Source organism: Phoca vitulina, unplaced genomic scaffold (assembly GCF_004348235.1).
Source record: "Phoca vitulina isolate PV1807 unplaced genomic scaffold, GSC_HSeal_1.0 scaffold1, whole genome shotgun sequence".
In the NCBI taxonomy this organism is placed as follows: domain Eukaryota; kingdom Metazoa; phylum Chordata; class Mammalia; order Carnivora; family Phocidae; genus Phoca; species Phoca vitulina.
Window position 1 is genome coordinate 29,833,014 of NW_022589704.1, and position 18,183 is coordinate 29,851,196.

Here is an 18,183-nt window from a genome sequence, read left to right on the forward strand (position 1 = left end):
AACCAGATTTTCTTTCCGGGGGGAACAGAACCCCAGATGGGGGCAAATTTGGTTTGTTGACTCCTATTCATGTGTGTATGTGTGGGAAGTTCATAATAAAGCTTCTCCTTCCTCCTCCCTTGGGAACTTGTACTACCTGGAATGAACGGCCTCCTTTAGCTTTCCTGGGCCAAAGTCTAGTTTTTTTCGAATCCAAAAACCCACAGGTGAAAGATCCCTATTGGTTTTGGGAGGCCAGGCTACTTTTCCTTTCTCCTAGACCAGAGGTTCTTAAACTTGAAAGTATACCAGAAGCCCCTAGAAAGCTGGTTAAAACACAGAGCCCTAGGCCCTCCTCCCAGAGTTTTTGATTCAGTAGATCTGGAGCAGAGCCCAAGAATGTACACCTCTGACAAGTTCCCAAGTGATGCTAATCCACTGGTCCAGGGACCACACGTTGAGAAGCATGGCCACAGACCTTAGAATCACCACAGATATTGACAAGCAAATGTTTGCACAGGAAGGAAGCAGCGAAGAGTCAAAAGTTGCAGGGCATTGGCCATGTCTTGGGAGGAAGAGGTTTTACAGGGATGACAGGCTCAGAAATCTACCAGCCAAGTCTTTGAGTTAAAGCAGCCCACCTGGCCAGGTAGCCCAACCCCCATCCCCATCATATTTTCATTTTATAAAAAGCCAGCCAGCCAATCAACCTACTAACTCCATAAGAAGTGTTAAGAAACACTGTCCCAGGAGAATGACTAACCATCCTAGTTTGGCTGGGATTGAGGGGTTTCCAGGGATTTTCAGAGCTAACACTCAAGAAAGTCTTGGGCAAACTGGGATGACTTGGTCACCCTAAACCCAAGTCTCTTTGTCTCCAACAAAAAACATGCAGAAAATATCTCTGGTATAATGTTTATTTAAATAGCAATCTTAAAAAGGCTTTATACAAATCATATAAACACAGTTTGACCTTGTTGTTTATTTTTTACATTGAAGAATCACAGTAAAAGCTCTCAAGTTCCCGTGATCTGGCTCAGCCAGCAAATGGTCGAATACCTTTAACTGCAAACCCTGGAAAAGTTAACCTTCTGTGTGACCGTTTAACTTTTCTCCTTGTTTTCTTGCATTCATGCTCATTCCTCGGACCCTCATCCCTGTTGACTCCCCATCCCCACCGAAGAGAGAAAGCAAGCCTGTGGCCCTGTTGACTGCCTAGTCCGGGAGAGCGTGGAGGTAATGTGTCATTCAATACAAGGCAAAATAGATCAATACTGTGAGTTGGGTTTCCCAAAGGGAATGACTCAAGGAGACGGGTCAGCTAGCCTACCTGCAGATAGAGACAACAAATGCACCAGGGTGCCCCCTGGCCGAGTTAGAACCAGGCCCCACTGTCTTTCTGTCTTACAATAGACCAGTCTCCAGTGTTGGTGAGGTATCTACACGTAGCCCTGGGTGGCCTGCTTTTGTGTAGCAGGGCCCACCCAGGGCTTCAAACCAGCCAATGGTGAGTATGGATGGAGGACCCTCATGGGGATGCAGGTTGGCTTGTGCGTAACTTAGAGGTGAACTGCAGGCTGAAGACAGGGCTGGTCTTGGGTGGGGGGCACTGTATAAGGACCCACAGAGCGTGAGAGGGCCCAGACCCCCAGGGTAAGCTTTTGAACTTCTCTTCTTCTGCAGGCAACTTCTGGAAATCCCTAGGACTTGCTAGCTTCCTGAACACTGAGCTACGTGGGAAGGCGAAGAGGAGGGTGGGCTAATTAAAAACTTGTTTTCGATAAAGCGTTAAGAACTTGCTTCTGCTGCATGCCCAGCTTGGGGGGGGGGGTTCCTAAAGCTAAGCCCTTGGGCTTGACAGCTTTACTTTTCACCTCTAACTACCCCTGTGCCAACGAGTGCCGAGATCAGCAGTTACACTCGGGGCCCTAGGTCAAAGTCACAACAACATCACGGAGTCCCACATGACCATTCACATACACAGTAGATACAGAGAACTCAAAGGCTTGCAAAGACACACACACATATGAATAAATAGCTGTTGGTTTGGACTCGCCCTCTCGGCATACAAAACACTGTGACATTACCATTTGAACTAGCATTTCCATAAGTTAACATTGAAAGGAACCAGCCAGTCCCATTCACCCTTTTCCTTTCACCTGGGTAGGAGACAAATGAAATTGTGGGTGACCATAGCAGCAAAAATGGTCTGACAGTTTACCACTGATAAGCAATGGGCTGGGCATACTGGTTGGGTTTCAAATGTATTTCCAGCACACAGGCAATCTTTAGGCATTACTACAATATCAAGATTTGGATCTTGACGTGGACAATCTTATCCTTCACACAGTTTGATGCCTCCCGTCCTGGAGTAGTTGAGAGTCATCTAGGGCCATGCCTACCTCTCCGGCAGCAGGGCTCAATCCGTTAATAGGATCAGCGGTGAGCTAGGGGAACTGGCAGTGGAGTCACGGGGGTTTGGGAAGAAGGAATGCCTTACTTTTATGATATTCACTGATTTCTACATAGAGGGAAAATACAGTTTTTCTTCATTGTTTCAAGGCACTTAATAAAAAACACATAAATTGTGTGTGTGTATGTGTGTGTGTGTGTGTAAGAACATAGATCTCTCTGGGGTTGAAGCAGTGTTGTTAGTGTTTTGGTCCATAGTACTTGCACACTTCTGGTTAAAATCAGCTCGCAAACATCCTACCTGACTCTCCTGAAATGCTGAGGTGGGGGCTCTTACCCCAAGGAAAACTCAATGTTTACTAGCCTATCAAAGAGACTAATTCATCAAAATGTCTCTGTAGAGTCTGCTTAGCCTTTGCCATGACACAATCACAGAAGTTGGACTTCTTTTTCCCTCTCCACTGTTCTCCTTTTCGTCCAGTGGTCACCAGTTACATCTCACCAGTGGAGAAAACATACTAACAGCCAGTCTTTGTACCCTCCCTCCATCTCTGAAGATATCCAACAATGCTACGTCTTGGGGAGTAGACACCTGATGAATGTGTGTGTGTGCATGTGTATGTGTGTGTGTATGTATATGTTTTAGAAGAACCAGGAGGAGGCAAAAGAAAAAGCAAATCCACCACCAGAGGCCCCACGCAGTGGCCTCACAGCCACAAATTCTGGGTCTAGATTTAATGAATAGCTCCTAGTCATGAAGCACGTTAAGGCTTGTCCGCTTCTAACATGGAGGTGCTTCTATGGATTTTGACGTGTGAAGTTTCCTTTCTGGTTTTAAATCACATATAAGAAAGAGCTATTCATCCTGACCCAAAAATGGCAATTTTCCCCTGGATAAAAAAAGTTAAAGGCAACAACATCCTACTTAAATGCTAGGACTGGAAACGGCAGCTTGTAGGATTGGCTGGAAGGACCTACACCACAGCAAATCCCGGGAGTCATAAGACGATCAGAGGACAGGATAAGTTGGACGGTTTTTTTTGTTTTCTTTTGTTTTTGTTTTTTTCTAAAAGATGAAAAGTCTGAAAAGACCTTTTGCTTTTCAAGTGTTGATTAGAATGAGAGAGCAGAGTACCACTGACCACTACTCTGCTTCCATCCTGGAAAAGTCATTCTTCTCTTCTGCCTCTTGGAGTTGCTCACAGACCAAAGAAATAAAATATATAATAATAACAAACTCACAAACAAAATAGAACTGTGACCCCAAAGAGATGAGCTCCCGTCTTAGTCCCAGCAATGACTCAGCTGCGCCGCTCCCAGGTGGGTCCTAGCCCCCTGTGCGGCCGCAATCTCCCCGCCTCCCTCGACTCGTCTGTCCATTCTGTCCACACCTTCGGTATTCTGGATCGGTTTGATTGAGATTATGGCATTCAATTTCCAAAGGGAAAAAAAAAAATGTAATCTCCACTAGCCCCTCTTGCTGGAATGAAACGTCAGATGTGATTTGGATGCAATTTGTCATGCTTCGGAGCAGCACTTCTGGTGGTTCATCTTGACCTTGTGCTTGAGGCCGTCGTAGAGCTCAAAGTTGTAGTTCTCCAGGGTGGTGCAGCTGCGGGAACTCAGCCCCGAGTAGGAGCAGGTACAGTAGAGCAGAAGCCCCGCACACGTGGCCCCCAGGAGGACGCCCAGGGAGCTCATGGCGATAATGGTGATGAGGATGGGATCCAGTGTGTAGAGCCAGCTCTTTTCTTTGTCGGCCGAAGGGGCCCCAGACCCTGAGGTTGGGGAAGAAGAGTTGCTCCAGTCCACCTCGTACTCATCTGTGACATAAAGTACACGAGAGATTGCGGGTGCTGCCCCTTTCAAGGTGAAGTAACTGAGCCTCCCCAAGCCCGGTTGACAGGGTCTCCAGAGCACCGGGACGATCGGGGGGACTCTGGAACTATGCTGGCTGGCGTCAAAGCCCACCCTCATCACATCCTGGCTGTGTAACTTTGGGCATGTTATTTAACCCCTCTTTGCCTCAGTCCCCTCCTCTATAAACCGGGGGTACTCTTATGTATCCCTCACTGGGTTGCTAGGAGAATTAAATGAATTAATATTTGTAAAGTTCTTGGTGTCCAGCACACACCTAGTATGGTCTAAGTATTTGATATTTAAATAATTTAATTCCTACTAGGGAAGTTCGGATTTTGACAGAAGCTTCGGGGTGCCTTTGGAGCACTGGGGTGGTCCTGTGTTCTGGGCACGCTTCTTTCTTTGCCCCCTCATCCCCCACTTCCATTTGCTTCAAGTTAAACCAAAGGACAGGATGAGACTATTTTTTACATGACAAGTTTCCCAATGTAGCATCCCTGGCCGTCCGAGCTGTAGACTTTTTTCCGAGCCACCACACCTCACTTGACATACATCTTACCTAACTGTTATGGGTTGAATTACATCCCCCAAGGCTCATATGTTGCCGTTCTAACCCCTAGTACCTCAGAATGTGACCTTATTTGGAGATAGGTCTTTATAGAAATAATCAACTTAACATGAGCTCATTAGGGTGGACCCTAATCCAATATGGACGGTGTCCGTATTAAAAGGGAAAATTTGGAGACAGACACAGATGGGAGATTGCCTTGAAAACATGGAGATAACCATCTATAAGCCTCATGGTCCTCAGAAGGAACCAACCCTGCTGACACCTTATCTGGGACTCCTAGCCTCCAGAAAGGTGAGAAAATACATTTCTGTTGTTTACGACGCCCAGTTTGTGGTACTTTGTTATGGCAGCCCTAGCAGACTAATATACTCAGGTTTCTATAGTGTGGCCAACGCATGACCACATCCACAGCTCATTTTGTGGGATTTCCTAATAATCCCATGAAGAAGGCAGGGTGCTATTATAATTTTTTTTTTTTTTAATAGATGAAGAAACTCAGGTTTTTCTTAAAAGAAATTAGGTGGCTAGGTAACTCCCTCAAGGTCCCGGAATTAGCAAGCAGTGAAACTAGGAATAGGACTCAGGCTTTCTGCATCCTCACGCCCTGCTCTCTGTATGCATCATAGAGCTTCAGCTGCTTGACCTACAGCAGCCTCTCCTTGTAGGCCAGTTCCCCAGCTTTGTCCATAAAAGGAATGCTAGATGTGGTTTTGCGGGAGAGTCTGCACTGAGTTAACAAGGTGCTGTTTGGGTTAGTCACTCTGTTTCTATAACTGCACTTGAAGTGTTTGATTAAGGTCAGGTTAAAAGCAGCTGTTCTATAAACTGCTCTTCTTAAATGCATCAATCTTGGTCTAAAGTTGTTCTTTGAGGGAAACCTTGGTGATCTGTCTTGGAGATCAGTTCTGGCACTCAGAGAAGCCCAGAGAGACCCATGCTGCCCTGAGTCAAGGGGAGAAATTATATCTACATGTTTGCTCGGTGGCCCTCCAGTCAGGGCTCTTGCTTCAGCCCCCTCAAGTATGTGTATTTGAAGTGGGAGAATAGAGCTTCTAATAAGTATGAAAATACAAGATGGGCATTGTAGAAAGGAAACCTAAATCTTGCAGTGGGCCCCAACTTGGAGTCTTGGATAGTGTGAGAAAGGCTCCCCTCAAGCCAGGGAACAGGAAACCACAGAAAGCCTAGGAGAATATTCACATTTATACTCATTTTCTCAAGTCCTTTTTTGGGAAGAGGTCAATGGGTTCAAGCAGCGACACACATAGGGGAACCTGGCTTTTACTTCTAAAGGGTTTATCCAGATTTGAAGTCCATCAATGTCAAAAGTTGCCTTACGTAGGGGACCTGTTTCCGATTAGGCAGAGGGAACTCAATAAACTTTCTAAATTTCTAAATTTGACCTTGACAAAGCAATTGATGGTTTCGTCATTCCTCTCTGGATTCTTTTCACTTATATTTCTGACTGGTAGTTCTAAATCCTGGCCTTCCAATACCCCGGGCATTACTTTTGTTGACGTCTTTATAACCAAACTTGAATTTCATGATTATCTGCTAAATCATACCAATACTCACCATCAATTTCATCTTCATAGCCTTCTCTCCCATGTATTTCTGGAATGTCCACTATAATGAAAAAGAAAACAAACAAATCAAGTTATAACGAGTTCTATCGCCATCGCTAACAGGCAGAGATGCAACCTTCCTCGGAGTGACTCCCTGGTACAGTAGGAAGCTAAAGAATCACATCTGCTTCTAGATCATTTAGTACGTACATTACTGGATTCTTTCCCCTTCAAACGATTTGTCTTTATTTCTAACAGCAACCAGAAGAAAAGAAACAAAAAAGGTTTTTCGCGCCAAGAAAATCCTCACTTGTGTTGTTGTAATGACTGTAGTTCATTGCCAATATAGGTTTGCATTTATCCAAGGCAACCTGGATGGCATGCCCATCATCAGTTGCCATTACTGTGATGTTTATATAGTATAACTGACCCTCCTCATATGCATGCATCTAAGTAGACATATACTACGAGGGTCTTTCTCCTGGATTTCAAATAAATGTATGGTAATTTAACAAAGTCACATTTCATCATCGTATGTTTTAATGTAGAAGTAGAACTGCAAAGAATGTCATAATGCCTGACCACCTCCACATATCTGTGCTAATCTCTCTCGTCTTTCCTCCTCAGTCTACTTTTCCTACTGGCTTTCTTTATGGCTTAGAATAGGTCAAACACGGGCATCCAGTCTGACTAGCCCAGGCTTGAATAGAGCTAAGTTAATTTACTGTGAATTTTCTCCAGTGTTATCGCTGTCTATCTTTTCTTTTTTTATGATAATTTTTGGGGGGAGGTGGGAAAGACAGTCTCTTTATTCACTATGCTGTCCATCTTATAGAAATCAGAGCCAATGAAAATTACCTGTCTAAAATGGTAAAACATCAAAGAAGAGAATCAAAACGTGGTGATTTATCATTTCTTTCTTTCTCACAAGTTAATTATGCCTGCCCTGGCCGTCAGCTCAGGATGGCACCAGCGAGCATAGGGCCCTTTAGGAGTTTTATTGAACCCCAAGTCAGGTGAACAACCTTGAGGTCAGCACTATAAATTGATACCTGAAAACCCAGGCTTAAGCCAAGCCCAAATTCCAGACAGCTAAAACTATCAAACAAGAGGAAAAAAAAAAAGAAAGAACTTCAGGCCGGCCTGAACTTTTCCCTCATCAGCACATCTCAGAGAAGATCTACTTGACCATGACCTGAACTGAGGATTGATCTATCACTGCTACGCTCCAAATTCAGTCTTTTCCTGGAGGCCGTGTTTTTAATCATGTTAGATAGAAGTCTTCCTCATTCCTGACCAAAGTGCTAAAGCACATTCTGATCCCCCTGGTCACCAGCAAGGGATGCAACAAAACAACTTGCCAAGACCCCCACTTGAAAGGATCAATGCCATGTGGCACTGATTTGCCATAAATCCAGCCTGTTTCTGGCATGTTTATAGCACAGCAACTGGCACCTGCAGGTCACGCCAGCTTCCCCACCTCAATGCCCATCCCCTGCATTATTCTCCAGACCCCTACGATGCAGGCTGTTTCCTTGAAATGAAGATGTGAATATGAATCAACAAGAGGCAGGTGGTGTCCGTCATAGGGATCAAACCGAGCTTGTGAAAGTCAACCTGGAGACTTTTTTTTAACCGTATGAAACAAACAAACATGGACGAAAACCATCACATTTCCAACAATTAATTGTTTTGACGGGATGCTCATATGCCTTAACACCTTCACGGTTAAAAGATGCAGAACACTGGATAAGACTATGGGAATCTGCCTAGCACAAAAACTGTGGGGCTCTTGCCAGTGACTTTTGGGCCAAATCCTGTTCTTGCTTTTAGGGATTTGGTTTCTGCCAAGGATGTGACAGATTCTTGGAGGCTAGAATGCCATTTTGCTCCATCTCATACCCTCAGGGAAGAACTCTTAGGACACTATTGATCACGGCTAGAAAGGGGTGTATGTGGCATTGATCTTGAAGGATAAAGGGTAAAAGGATGGTAATGAGTATGAGAACATTTCGCCCCAGGAGATCACGGCCTCTTGTCTCTGGAGATAGAGGACTGGATGAGATGACCTCGCAAGAACCGGTCCATTTCTAAGGTTCTCTGAAATTGATTGCCCAGATGTGGCTGAGATTTCTGCACCTGGAGAATGAAAGGCTACTCAAGGTGAAGAAGAACACTGTAGAGGCTTGACTTGGCTTTTTGTATAATCACTGCTCCCAGGAGTTTAGGTGAGTGGGAAGGGGTCGACAAAAGGATAAGTTAATCAACATTTTCAAAAGCGCATCTGTTCACCAAGCCTTAAAGAAAGAATGGCACACTGGGGAAAACCCAAATAAAGGGAACATTTGTACAAAAAGCAATTTACTTTGATAGCAATTTTCTCTAGTCCCCTTGCTAATATTCTTGATATCTGTGTTTGATTAAGAGCTTTTTTTCTTAAAAGCCCCTTTGCCCTTCACGGGCCACTTTCCTTTTCTGTTAAACCCAATAGGTAAACCTGAGCCTGTTTCCTCAGGATGTTGGCAGGAAAGGAGTGTGGCTCTCCCGCCAGGTCCCTGTAGTTCTAGCTAGAAAAGGCAAGGGTAGAGAGGAGGGAGAAATGGTGAGCTCAAGACACAGAGGGGAGGCAGCACTGCCCTGACAGCAAAAGACAGCAAAAGCATGTAGGGACCAGGGACTCGGAATTGAATTGAATTGTTCTTTTTTGTAAAGGACAAACTTGGAGAGGACCTTTTAGGACTCCGGTTCAGTGGGTGGGTGTGTCTGTGAGTGGGAGATGGATGAGGGAGAGTGGAATGGGCCACACCTATAGGATAACACAGATCAGGAACAGATCTTACCACCCACACAACTTCCACTTTCAACCTTTGTGCTCCCATGACCCGATTTCCTCTGGGACCCTGTGTAGACTCGATCTCAGGCCAGTTTGACTCCAAAGCCTGAATTCTGACTCTCAGTACTGTGTTAGGGCCAGAGGAGGCCTCCCACCCCCAAGCAGCGAGTTCTTTGGATATAGACAGGACACCGCAATTACCACCATATCATCACTACCCTCTTCTAACAGGCTAGTAATGGATCCTAGTTGACTGGATATACGCTCTCTGGCTGTTTGCCTGCATCGCCAGCTCACCACTTTGATGGGAACTCAGGAGGATTTCTCATGAATGCGAAAATCTGATTTGAAATTTGAGGCTCATGTTTTCTGTGACAGGCGTTACTCAGAGGGGGGAAGTCTGATTTACCTTGTTCTTCCAAGGGCTGTCTTCATTAACCAACCAATCAACCAACCATCACTTATAAAGGGGATTTACAAGGCGCCCGGGAACCACACTGAGGACTTTGAAAAATGAAGATGTATGGGACCAGGTATCTACAATCAAAGCCCTTCACCATGGTTGGGAAGCAAAGACCCGTCCATGCCAAAACAGCAGAAAAGAAAGCGGGGCATTGTAGACGGGACTCCAAGTGCTGCTGGCGTCCAGGGTGGGGATTGGACACATGAGGCTGGGCCGCTGCCAGGAAGGGAAACATGCGAGTGGGGAGGAGGATGCTTTGGAACCGAGGCTGCTGTGAGGTAAGGGTTGGGGAGTTCTAGCTCCTTTATCTATGGAAAGGAATGGTTCCACACATAGCACCTGAGTCTTTTCACTCATATACTGATCCCTTGGTGTTGGCTTGAATTCACTTCTACCTGATCCATTAAGGAATTCAAAGAGATTGCCATGCCTGGCTACAGATCTTCCACCTGGATTTCCCTTTGCGAGAGTCAGGTCTCTGCTCCTCCCCCCGACTAGCTGCTGTGAGCCAGCAGAGTGAAAGGCAGAAGTGAACTCATGCAGGACTGGAAAGGACTTTCATAGAGTTCAAGTCATCAAGTGAGCAGAGTGGCCACCACTTAAAAAACAAACAACACAATTCAACAAAATCTGGTCGTTTTCATATTGTGATAGAAGCCTTGGCTGCAAAGTCCCGTTTCCCCAGGAGCCCCTCCCCTTAGCACCATCAAGAGGTGGGTTAGGTACACAGTGAAGAGTGATTCAAGTTCTTACCCATCCCCTCTAGTCCTGATTTTTCAGGGCAAGAGGCCTGTAGGGGCTAGTTACGAAAACATTCACTCACTGTTCTAGGAACACCCTCCACACTAGAAGAGTCACAGACTGTCAAGTGTCCTTATCAGTAAACTGCAACACTATGGCACGAAAGTTGAAAGGCCATACCCGTTCACAAACCAAACCTACTCTAAGGAGATGTGTTTTTCCCTGTGGGGTCTGGAACGCTGCCTGGTCAGACCACACATGCTATGCAGGGGAAACACCCCCAACACTCCAACCTGCAGCCGGGAAATTCCCCACTGAGCATGCTTTAGGCCGCAAATAGGAATGCTCTGTCTTTCCTTCCCATTCTCTCCTTCCCCGCCTTGTGTACGCATGCGCACATGCACACACGCTTTATCTTCCGCTCTCCCTCATTTTCTTCCATTTTTTCCCCCCGTCTTACATGAAGATTCTTTGGGGTTAGACTGCTTTTCTGCAGGTACTCTTAGAAAACTTTCCACCTTCACTTTCCCAACTTCTCCTAGGCTGTGGTCTCCTGCGAGTGTATTGGCATTGACGTTGTTCTGTTTACTTTCTGCATTGTAAAAGGAGCTTTGCAAGATTGCTCGGGGAGTGAGAAGCCTGCCCCAAACCACTGGCTATTTTTAGATAAATTATTTAGGACAGCCCATTCCTGGGTCACTTGAATGTAGATCATTTCAGGATAACTAACATACTTTTCTGTGAAGAGTCCCTTCCGTGCCAACTCGGAGCAGTGGATTAAGTGGCCTGGTTGCTGTGTATCTGAGGGGAAGCAGCATGGGCTATGGAGGAGCACTACACTGGGAACAGGCTGCCTACTTCTCGTCTGAGTTTGGCGATCCACCCCAGGTGTGAGAGCCTGGGTGAGACCCCCTGAGCCTCAGTTTGCTCCTCTGTCAAGTAACCACTGGCGTTCTTCCCTGCTGTAGAATTGTGTCTTTTTTTTTTTTTTTTTTAAAGATTTTTTATTTATTTATTTGAGAGAGAGAGAATGAGAGAGAGCAAGCACATGAGAGGGGGGAGGGTCAGAGGGAGAAGCAGACTCCCTGCCGAGCAGGGAGCCCGATGCGGGACTCGATCCCGGGACTCCAGGATCATGACCTGAGCCGAAGGCAGTCGCTTAACCAACTGAGCCACCCAGGTGCCCCTAGAATTCTGTGTCTTACAGGAAGAAAATGAGAAGGGTCAGAGGGCCTTTCAGATGAGGACTCTCTCAAGAAGCTGCTGGTTGAGGCAGACAAGGTGACTCCCACAGAAAAGGGCCCCACACTACTCATTGCCTCAGTCTTCCCCCCAGGTCTGTCTTCTCCTGGGTCGTTGCTCCCTGAAGGCAGCCATCTTAAGGTGTGTGTGGAAAGAGAAGACCACGAAAAGGACAGGTAAAGGGGAAGCCACGAGGTCCCCTGTTTTCGATACTTGCTCATTTGCCTTAGAAACCAGCCCTGCTAACTGGCAGTCAAGGAAGTAAGAGGGTAAATTATGCCCCAAGTGTTAAGCCTCCACCTCAACTGATAAAACCAGTCTGATAACATGGCCACTTAACCCACCAAACCGCAACCGGCCTTTAAAGCAAGGATTGAAGAGTCTCTTACACACAGGGGATCATCGAAATCATTCATTTTCACAGGTACAGGTGTCATCACCTCTAAAGAGGAAGAAATTGAGGAAGGAGGGTCAAAAAATGCAGTAAGTCATTGAACAAATCAGTGGTGAAGTGAGTAAGCCACATTTTCGACACCTTGTTTGGGGCTGTGATTTATGTGGGATAAGCTCTTTGGCTACTTAGAACCCTTGCTGAATTTGATTCCAAGTTCTTGAAACCCCTGAGCCAGCTAAATCACTGGACTGTTCAGACGGGAGTAGTCTTCAGAAAATTCTCTCAGCCATTTTGTTTTGATCCCAGCAGGAGATATAACACCGAGACTGAAATAAATGAGAAATAATGAAGGACTAGGAGATATTTCTTGGCCTTTCAAAGTATTTAGTTCAGTTTAACATTTAGTATTGGCTGAAGCTCCCCCCGCCCCACCACACTTAATTTCCCTAATTCAGTTTGTTCATCCCCAGTTGCTACAAGGAGCCAAGAGTTCAGATGTTGATGAAAACTTTGCCAAAGCTCCTCCATTAGGGAGTCAGGGTACTCGAGAGCCATTTATCCCTTGCTGGGTTTGGCTTCAGTTTAGAAACACCATCAGAAGATCCTTTATCATGGGTTTTTATCTCTTGGGCTGATAGCCAAATATATGCAAAGTCATGGAAAAAATATCTTTTGGAGTTTTCAAATGGTTTCAAGCTGGAAAACATGGGGGCCTTGGTTTGAGATATCTGGAGTCTGAACTTGAATTTAGCCATTATTTTTTATTATTTTTAGTTGAATAACCAGGAGAAAACACTAAAAAGGCCTGGAAATACCAACTGCAAATGAGAAGGCTGTGAAATGACCTAATAATATTTTCAAGTGTGGAGGTGGATGAGCAGCTGAGGCCAGAATGGCTCCACTGAGCCCCAACAATGGTGTGAAAATAAGAAAAATGCAGCCAGAGAAATATTTTGCTGTAAAGATGGGATTCACAATTGTGCAGGCTGGAAAAACCCCACTACGGTGATGGAGGAAAATTCTGGAATCTGTCCTCCACCCTAAGTCTTGGAAAAATCAGAGACATTCTTCATGACTATAAGTAGATATGTCAACAAGAAATAGGCTGTTCTTGGGCGCCTGGGTGGCTCAGTTGGTTAAGCGACTGCCTTCGGCTCAGGTCATGATCCTGGAGTCCCGGGATCGAGTCCCGCATCGGGCTCCCTGCTCTGCGGGGAGTCTGCTCCTCCCTCTGACCCTCCCCCCTCTCATGTGCTCTCTCTCTCATTCTCTCTCTCTCAAATAAATAAATAAAATCTTTAAAAAAAAAAAAAAAAAAAAAAAAAAAAAAGAAATAGGCTGTTCTTTTGTTGGCTACCTTCTTAGAGTAGGAAGGTGAGGAAACTATAAAATTTCAGGGTAGAGGTGTCTCTCCCCAATCTTATTTTTTCCTGAGATAAAAGTCTTACATTTTCACATTTCACAGAGCTCCCCTGGTGGGCTTTGACATTTCTCCTCTCCTCCAATCCTGATGCTCAGGAAGGGTGCATACTGGGAACAGCACTCAGGTGGCATAGTTCCCTACGACCTGGGTGAGCGAAAGGATAGGGTCGAAGAAACAAAACTGCGTTCACTCCCCATGTGGCCAAAGATGTCTTCTTAAAGCTTCCCCTCATATTTCATAAGTCCCTGAAGAAAACACCCTATGCATCTCACCAAGGGAGTTTGTTATACTTAAAAGCTGGGCTCTTCTTCAGAACATAAGAATTGACAACTCTGTGAGATGTTAAGGGCTCCATAAAGGTGCCTCTCTCTACCCATTCAGGGGGTGACTTCCCCCAGAAGCCTGCTGGTGACCAAGGACTGTAATTATCACATAAGAGAATACTTTAGTCTCCAGTAAGAATGCAACTCCTTGGAGGAAAGTAACCAACTGAGCTTTGAGGGAATCTGCCCCACACTTTTCTGGGAAAGGGTTTGGTGATGGTGTGACAATGACAGAGGAGAGGAGGAGGGGGGCCCCCAGGAGAGGGGGATGATGCAGAAAGGGGAGTCTGGAGGTTGAAGACGAGCAACATCTGGCACAAAGGCAGATGGGCGGGGACAGGTCCTGCTCGGGGAAAGAGGGGGGGATGGTGGCCCTATGAGGAGTTGCAAAGCCAGACAGCCATGACAGTGTGGTGGGCCTGGACTTCCCATGAACACTATTCCTGAGCTTACCCTCTTGGTCTACAGTTGGCCGAGGCTGATGAGGTTCCCTGGTCAGGGGGCTGCTTTTACAACCCACGTCAGCCCCTGTCTAGGTCCTAATGCTGCTCTCCGCATCTCAGTGCCTGCTGTCAGAACTGCCCACGCGGAGCAATGGGGAGTCCACACGGGCCCCTGAGGTCCTCATACCCCCTCTCCCAGCCCCTGGGTGGCAGTTAGGAAACACAAAGGGACAAAATGGTTCTTTAACAGTCTGCTGAAATGCAGCCTCAATAACCGGCGGGCTGGCTGAGAATAGGACGTTGGTCAAGGCCCCCTCTGGCTCAAAGCTTTCTCTGCACTCCCATCATCACTGGAGCCGGCTGCTCTCTAGCAAGTCAGAGAACTCCAGTCCAGGCGTCGTGTTAATGAGTCCCGCTACCTGACAAAGAAAGCGCGATTGCTGAAAGCCAAGACATGGTATACTATCATTCCAGTTCTGGCTCGGAGCCCTTGCTTAGGGGGTATGTTAGTTAATGATCTTTAAAGAGTTCAATTTTGCACAATTAGAAGACAAAACAAGGCGTGTGTGCGTGTGTGTGCGTGTTTGCTGTGACATATCTCTAGCTCATCCGTACCTCACGCTCATGCTGCTCTCTCTCCTGAGCCACCCCGAGTTATCTACTTGAACCCCATGCCCAAGAGGCAGAAGTCCTGGATTTTTTGGCAGGTCAGAGAAAAAAGCCCATAAAACCCATATATGGCAGTAGACACTGTCCATTATGCTCAGAGTCAAAGTCCTATTATTTAAACCCTTTGTCTTAGTGCATAGTAGAAATCAGGGTGGTGCTCTTGGAAGAAACGGTGTTTTGAACAAATAGGCCCCTTGGCTTCTCTTCTACTTGCCACTCCTTGCTGGAGCCATTTGGGGCCAGCAGCTTGGCCTGCACATATAAACCTCCCACTAGAAAACAACCTCACCACCCGTGATGACTTTCCTTGGGTCACATCAGCCCCGAACCTCCTCGGAAGAAAGCTGGACGCCACCTTTTGGCCCGGAGAGCCTGCTCCGCTCAGGCCCAGTGTGGGGGCCTTGGTCCTAAGGCCACAAGGATTGGAGACTTTCTGTCGGCTCGTGGGCCTGCTTGTGGCTGCTGGAATATTTTAGTCTGCAGCACAATACTGTGCACTGACCTTAAAGGATGTTTTTTATATGAATTTTTTAGTAGAAAACATAAATAAATAAGAGCAAGGCACAGCACAGTCCCTCTTTGAAGAAACCAAGTGGAACTCATTAATCATGGAGAACAGGGCTCTGCCTACAGAAGCCAGGCATGGAGTTAACTCCTGTGCCCCGGCGGCCACAGCTCCTGTGAGCTGCCACGTACCGCCAGGCCCACATCCTCCACCAATGGACAGTTTTTGAAAAAGTCCCCACAACTACAATTCCCTGCAGTTAAAACTATCTAAAGTTTTCTCTGGCAAGCACTCCACCCACTTTAGGGAAGAGAGATAGTCACAGAGATTACATGGCCTGTGCAGATGTGGCAGGGGACAGAACCCAGGATGTCCACTAGAGATCCACTATCCTGCACATGGGGACAGATGCACTGTAAAAGATAAGCCTCAGCCATTTGCAGCATCCCTTAAAGTGAAACTAGGCACACCGTTTGACCCAGAAATTCTGTCGGAGAGAAACGTGCACAAAGAGGCAACCTCAAAGATGTTCATCATGGTATTGTTTACAATAGGGAAAAAAGTGAACTAGACACAACCCGAATGCCCACAAGTAGGGGAGCAGTTAATAAACTATGGTACGTCGACACAATATGGGATGCTATGCAAGAGCTAAGAAGGATGCGGTAAGTCTGGAGGTGTGGACTGAAATATTGTCAAGATTTTGTTAAAGGAAAAGGAAGAAGGTTGTCCAACAAAGGAGGAAATGCTGTGAAATCATTTATGCAGAATAAAACCAAACCACGATCCAACCAGACCACACTAACTGGACACAAATATACATGTTTGTCATGGTATAAATCAAAGCCTGGAAAGAGATACCTCAAACTGTTTCTCGTGATTACTCTCTTTGGAGAAGAGAGTGAGACTGGTTAGCAACGAAATGGACTTCTGCTTCTTCTGTGTTACTTGCATGTTTCCAGGATGTAGTTGTGTATAACTTGTAAGTTAAAGAGAGAGTGAGAAACCCAGGCAGTTATTATCCTAAAATTTCCCCAGCAACTTCTTTCAGGATCAATAACCACTCTGGTCGTAAGCCTCCAAAACAAGATGTTTCCCTACTCAACACCCAGACTGCTACTAGAATGTCCATTGCTGATTTTTCAAACAGCCTCTCCTATTTCTTGGTCCAATGCCCATGGGCCTTTAGGTTTTTTTGGCTCTTGGAGGTCAGTGACAGCAAAGCCCAAGAACAATCACTTTACCCAGAAGAGAGTAGAATGATTCTGGGTCTTCTGCCCACTGGGCTAGGGGCAAGAATGGTTTCTGCTGGTTGCCTGGAAGCGCCTAGATTCTCCATGGTGCCATACTCTGCTAAAAGGGGTTTTGTTTTTTGGAAATTTCATATCTCTTCAGTGCTTAGGTCTGGGGCCAAACGGAACTCCCCCACATAGCGCAAGCGTACTCTGGCTGAGGCATGTGGCCTGACGCCTTTTAAGGGTGCGGGTTTCTGATTAGATCTCACCTCTAGACATACTTCAGTGCACCTGATCTATGTCAGGCTTAATTAAATCCTACACTATTCTTAGCTTTTAATTTATTTATGTAAGGCGATTCTTTTCCCTGACGATTGTAAGACCATCAGCTGGCGTCCCCCTCTCCCCTCCTTCTGCTCTGGCTGGATTTGTTTTGTGTTTTCTTTGGGCCATCATTGAAGTGGATGAAAGGCAAATTACAGCTGTGAGGACCCCAGCGATGTGCACAATTAAAGAGAGAAAATAAGCCGCACCTATAGATCCGCAGTTTGGCTCAGATGGGTAGCCCACGACGCAGACAAATCAAAACTTAAAAATGAAGCTCTTTTCATCAAAGATTACGGAAAGGCCACAGTGTTTGTGCAAAGCAATCGCAAAGTCAGTGAACAGGGGTGAGGAAAATGAATGCAGTGCTGCCGCAGATTGGCCGGGCTTGGGTGATCTGGGCTGGCGGGGGTGGGGGTGTCTTGCTTCAACAGTGAGAACACACACTTAAACCGTCATAAAGGGCCAGGTAGGAGCCAGAAAAAGACATACTGGGCCTCGACATCTGGCATTTATGATCCATGGAAACACAATTTCTGTAACATTTATACTTGAGCTCGGTGTGAAATGCCACACTGGTAACAGTGCTGTGTTTGATGCCTAAGATTCGAGTCCTAACAGTCTTCTGCCCTTTTGGGGAAGACAGAATACTTCTAGAATAAGCCTTGGGACTAGAACCAAAGCAGGAAGAGCAACGATGAAATGCTCAAAGGTAGTTCCAAAAATGGTAATGCTAATGAAGCGTAAGGGATGGTTAGTTTAACTTAGTCTGGCAAATTTGGTCCTGGAGCTCAGGAAAATGTTGACTGAGCCTGGGTCTTTGCCTGACATAAGTACTTTTGAGATGCTTTCCGTTTCTCCTTTACTAATGGGAACAAATGGCTTTAAGGAAAGCCAAGGGTTATTTAGACAAAAAGGGTAATTATGCTTTGTCATTAGAGTAACAAACAATGCTTGGGCATTCTACTCTATTCTCCCGCAGAGGACAGATAGCAACATTTATACTGAGCCATCTGTGCGAACAGTTTCCTGTAAGATCTGAAAACCAAAAGCCTGCTTCTTTTCAGCACCACTTGGACAGGTTTACAGATGTAAAAAAAAAAAAAAATACTCCTTCCTGAATCTAGGTTTTGAGGGGAAAAAGCAGGACTCTGCTGGAAAGAGGGTCTTCTGGACATGTCCCTTTCCTTAGGACCTTTAA

General features: G+C 45.9%; 1 protein-coding gene across 2 annotated transcripts in view; it reads right to left on the reverse strand.

Annotated features, from left to right (window-relative positions):
* Window positions 1-876: 876 nt before the first annotated feature.
* The window catches only part of NRP2 (neuropilin 2), a 115,027-nt gene continuing 97,720 nt past the window's right edge, over window positions 877-18,183 (reverse strand). For both annotated transcript variants that reach the window (XM_032403885.1, XM_032403876.1), the window contains exons 16-17: window positions 6,398-6,448; window positions 877-4,214 (exon numbers count right to left, since the gene is read on the reverse strand). In XM_032403885.1, the coding sequence (XP_032259776.1) occupies window positions 3,910-4,214; window positions 6,398-6,448 (356 nt within the window). In that variant the 3' untranslated portion in view covers window positions 877-3,909. The remainder of the gene's footprint in view (window positions 4,215-6,397; window positions 6,449-18,183) is intronic.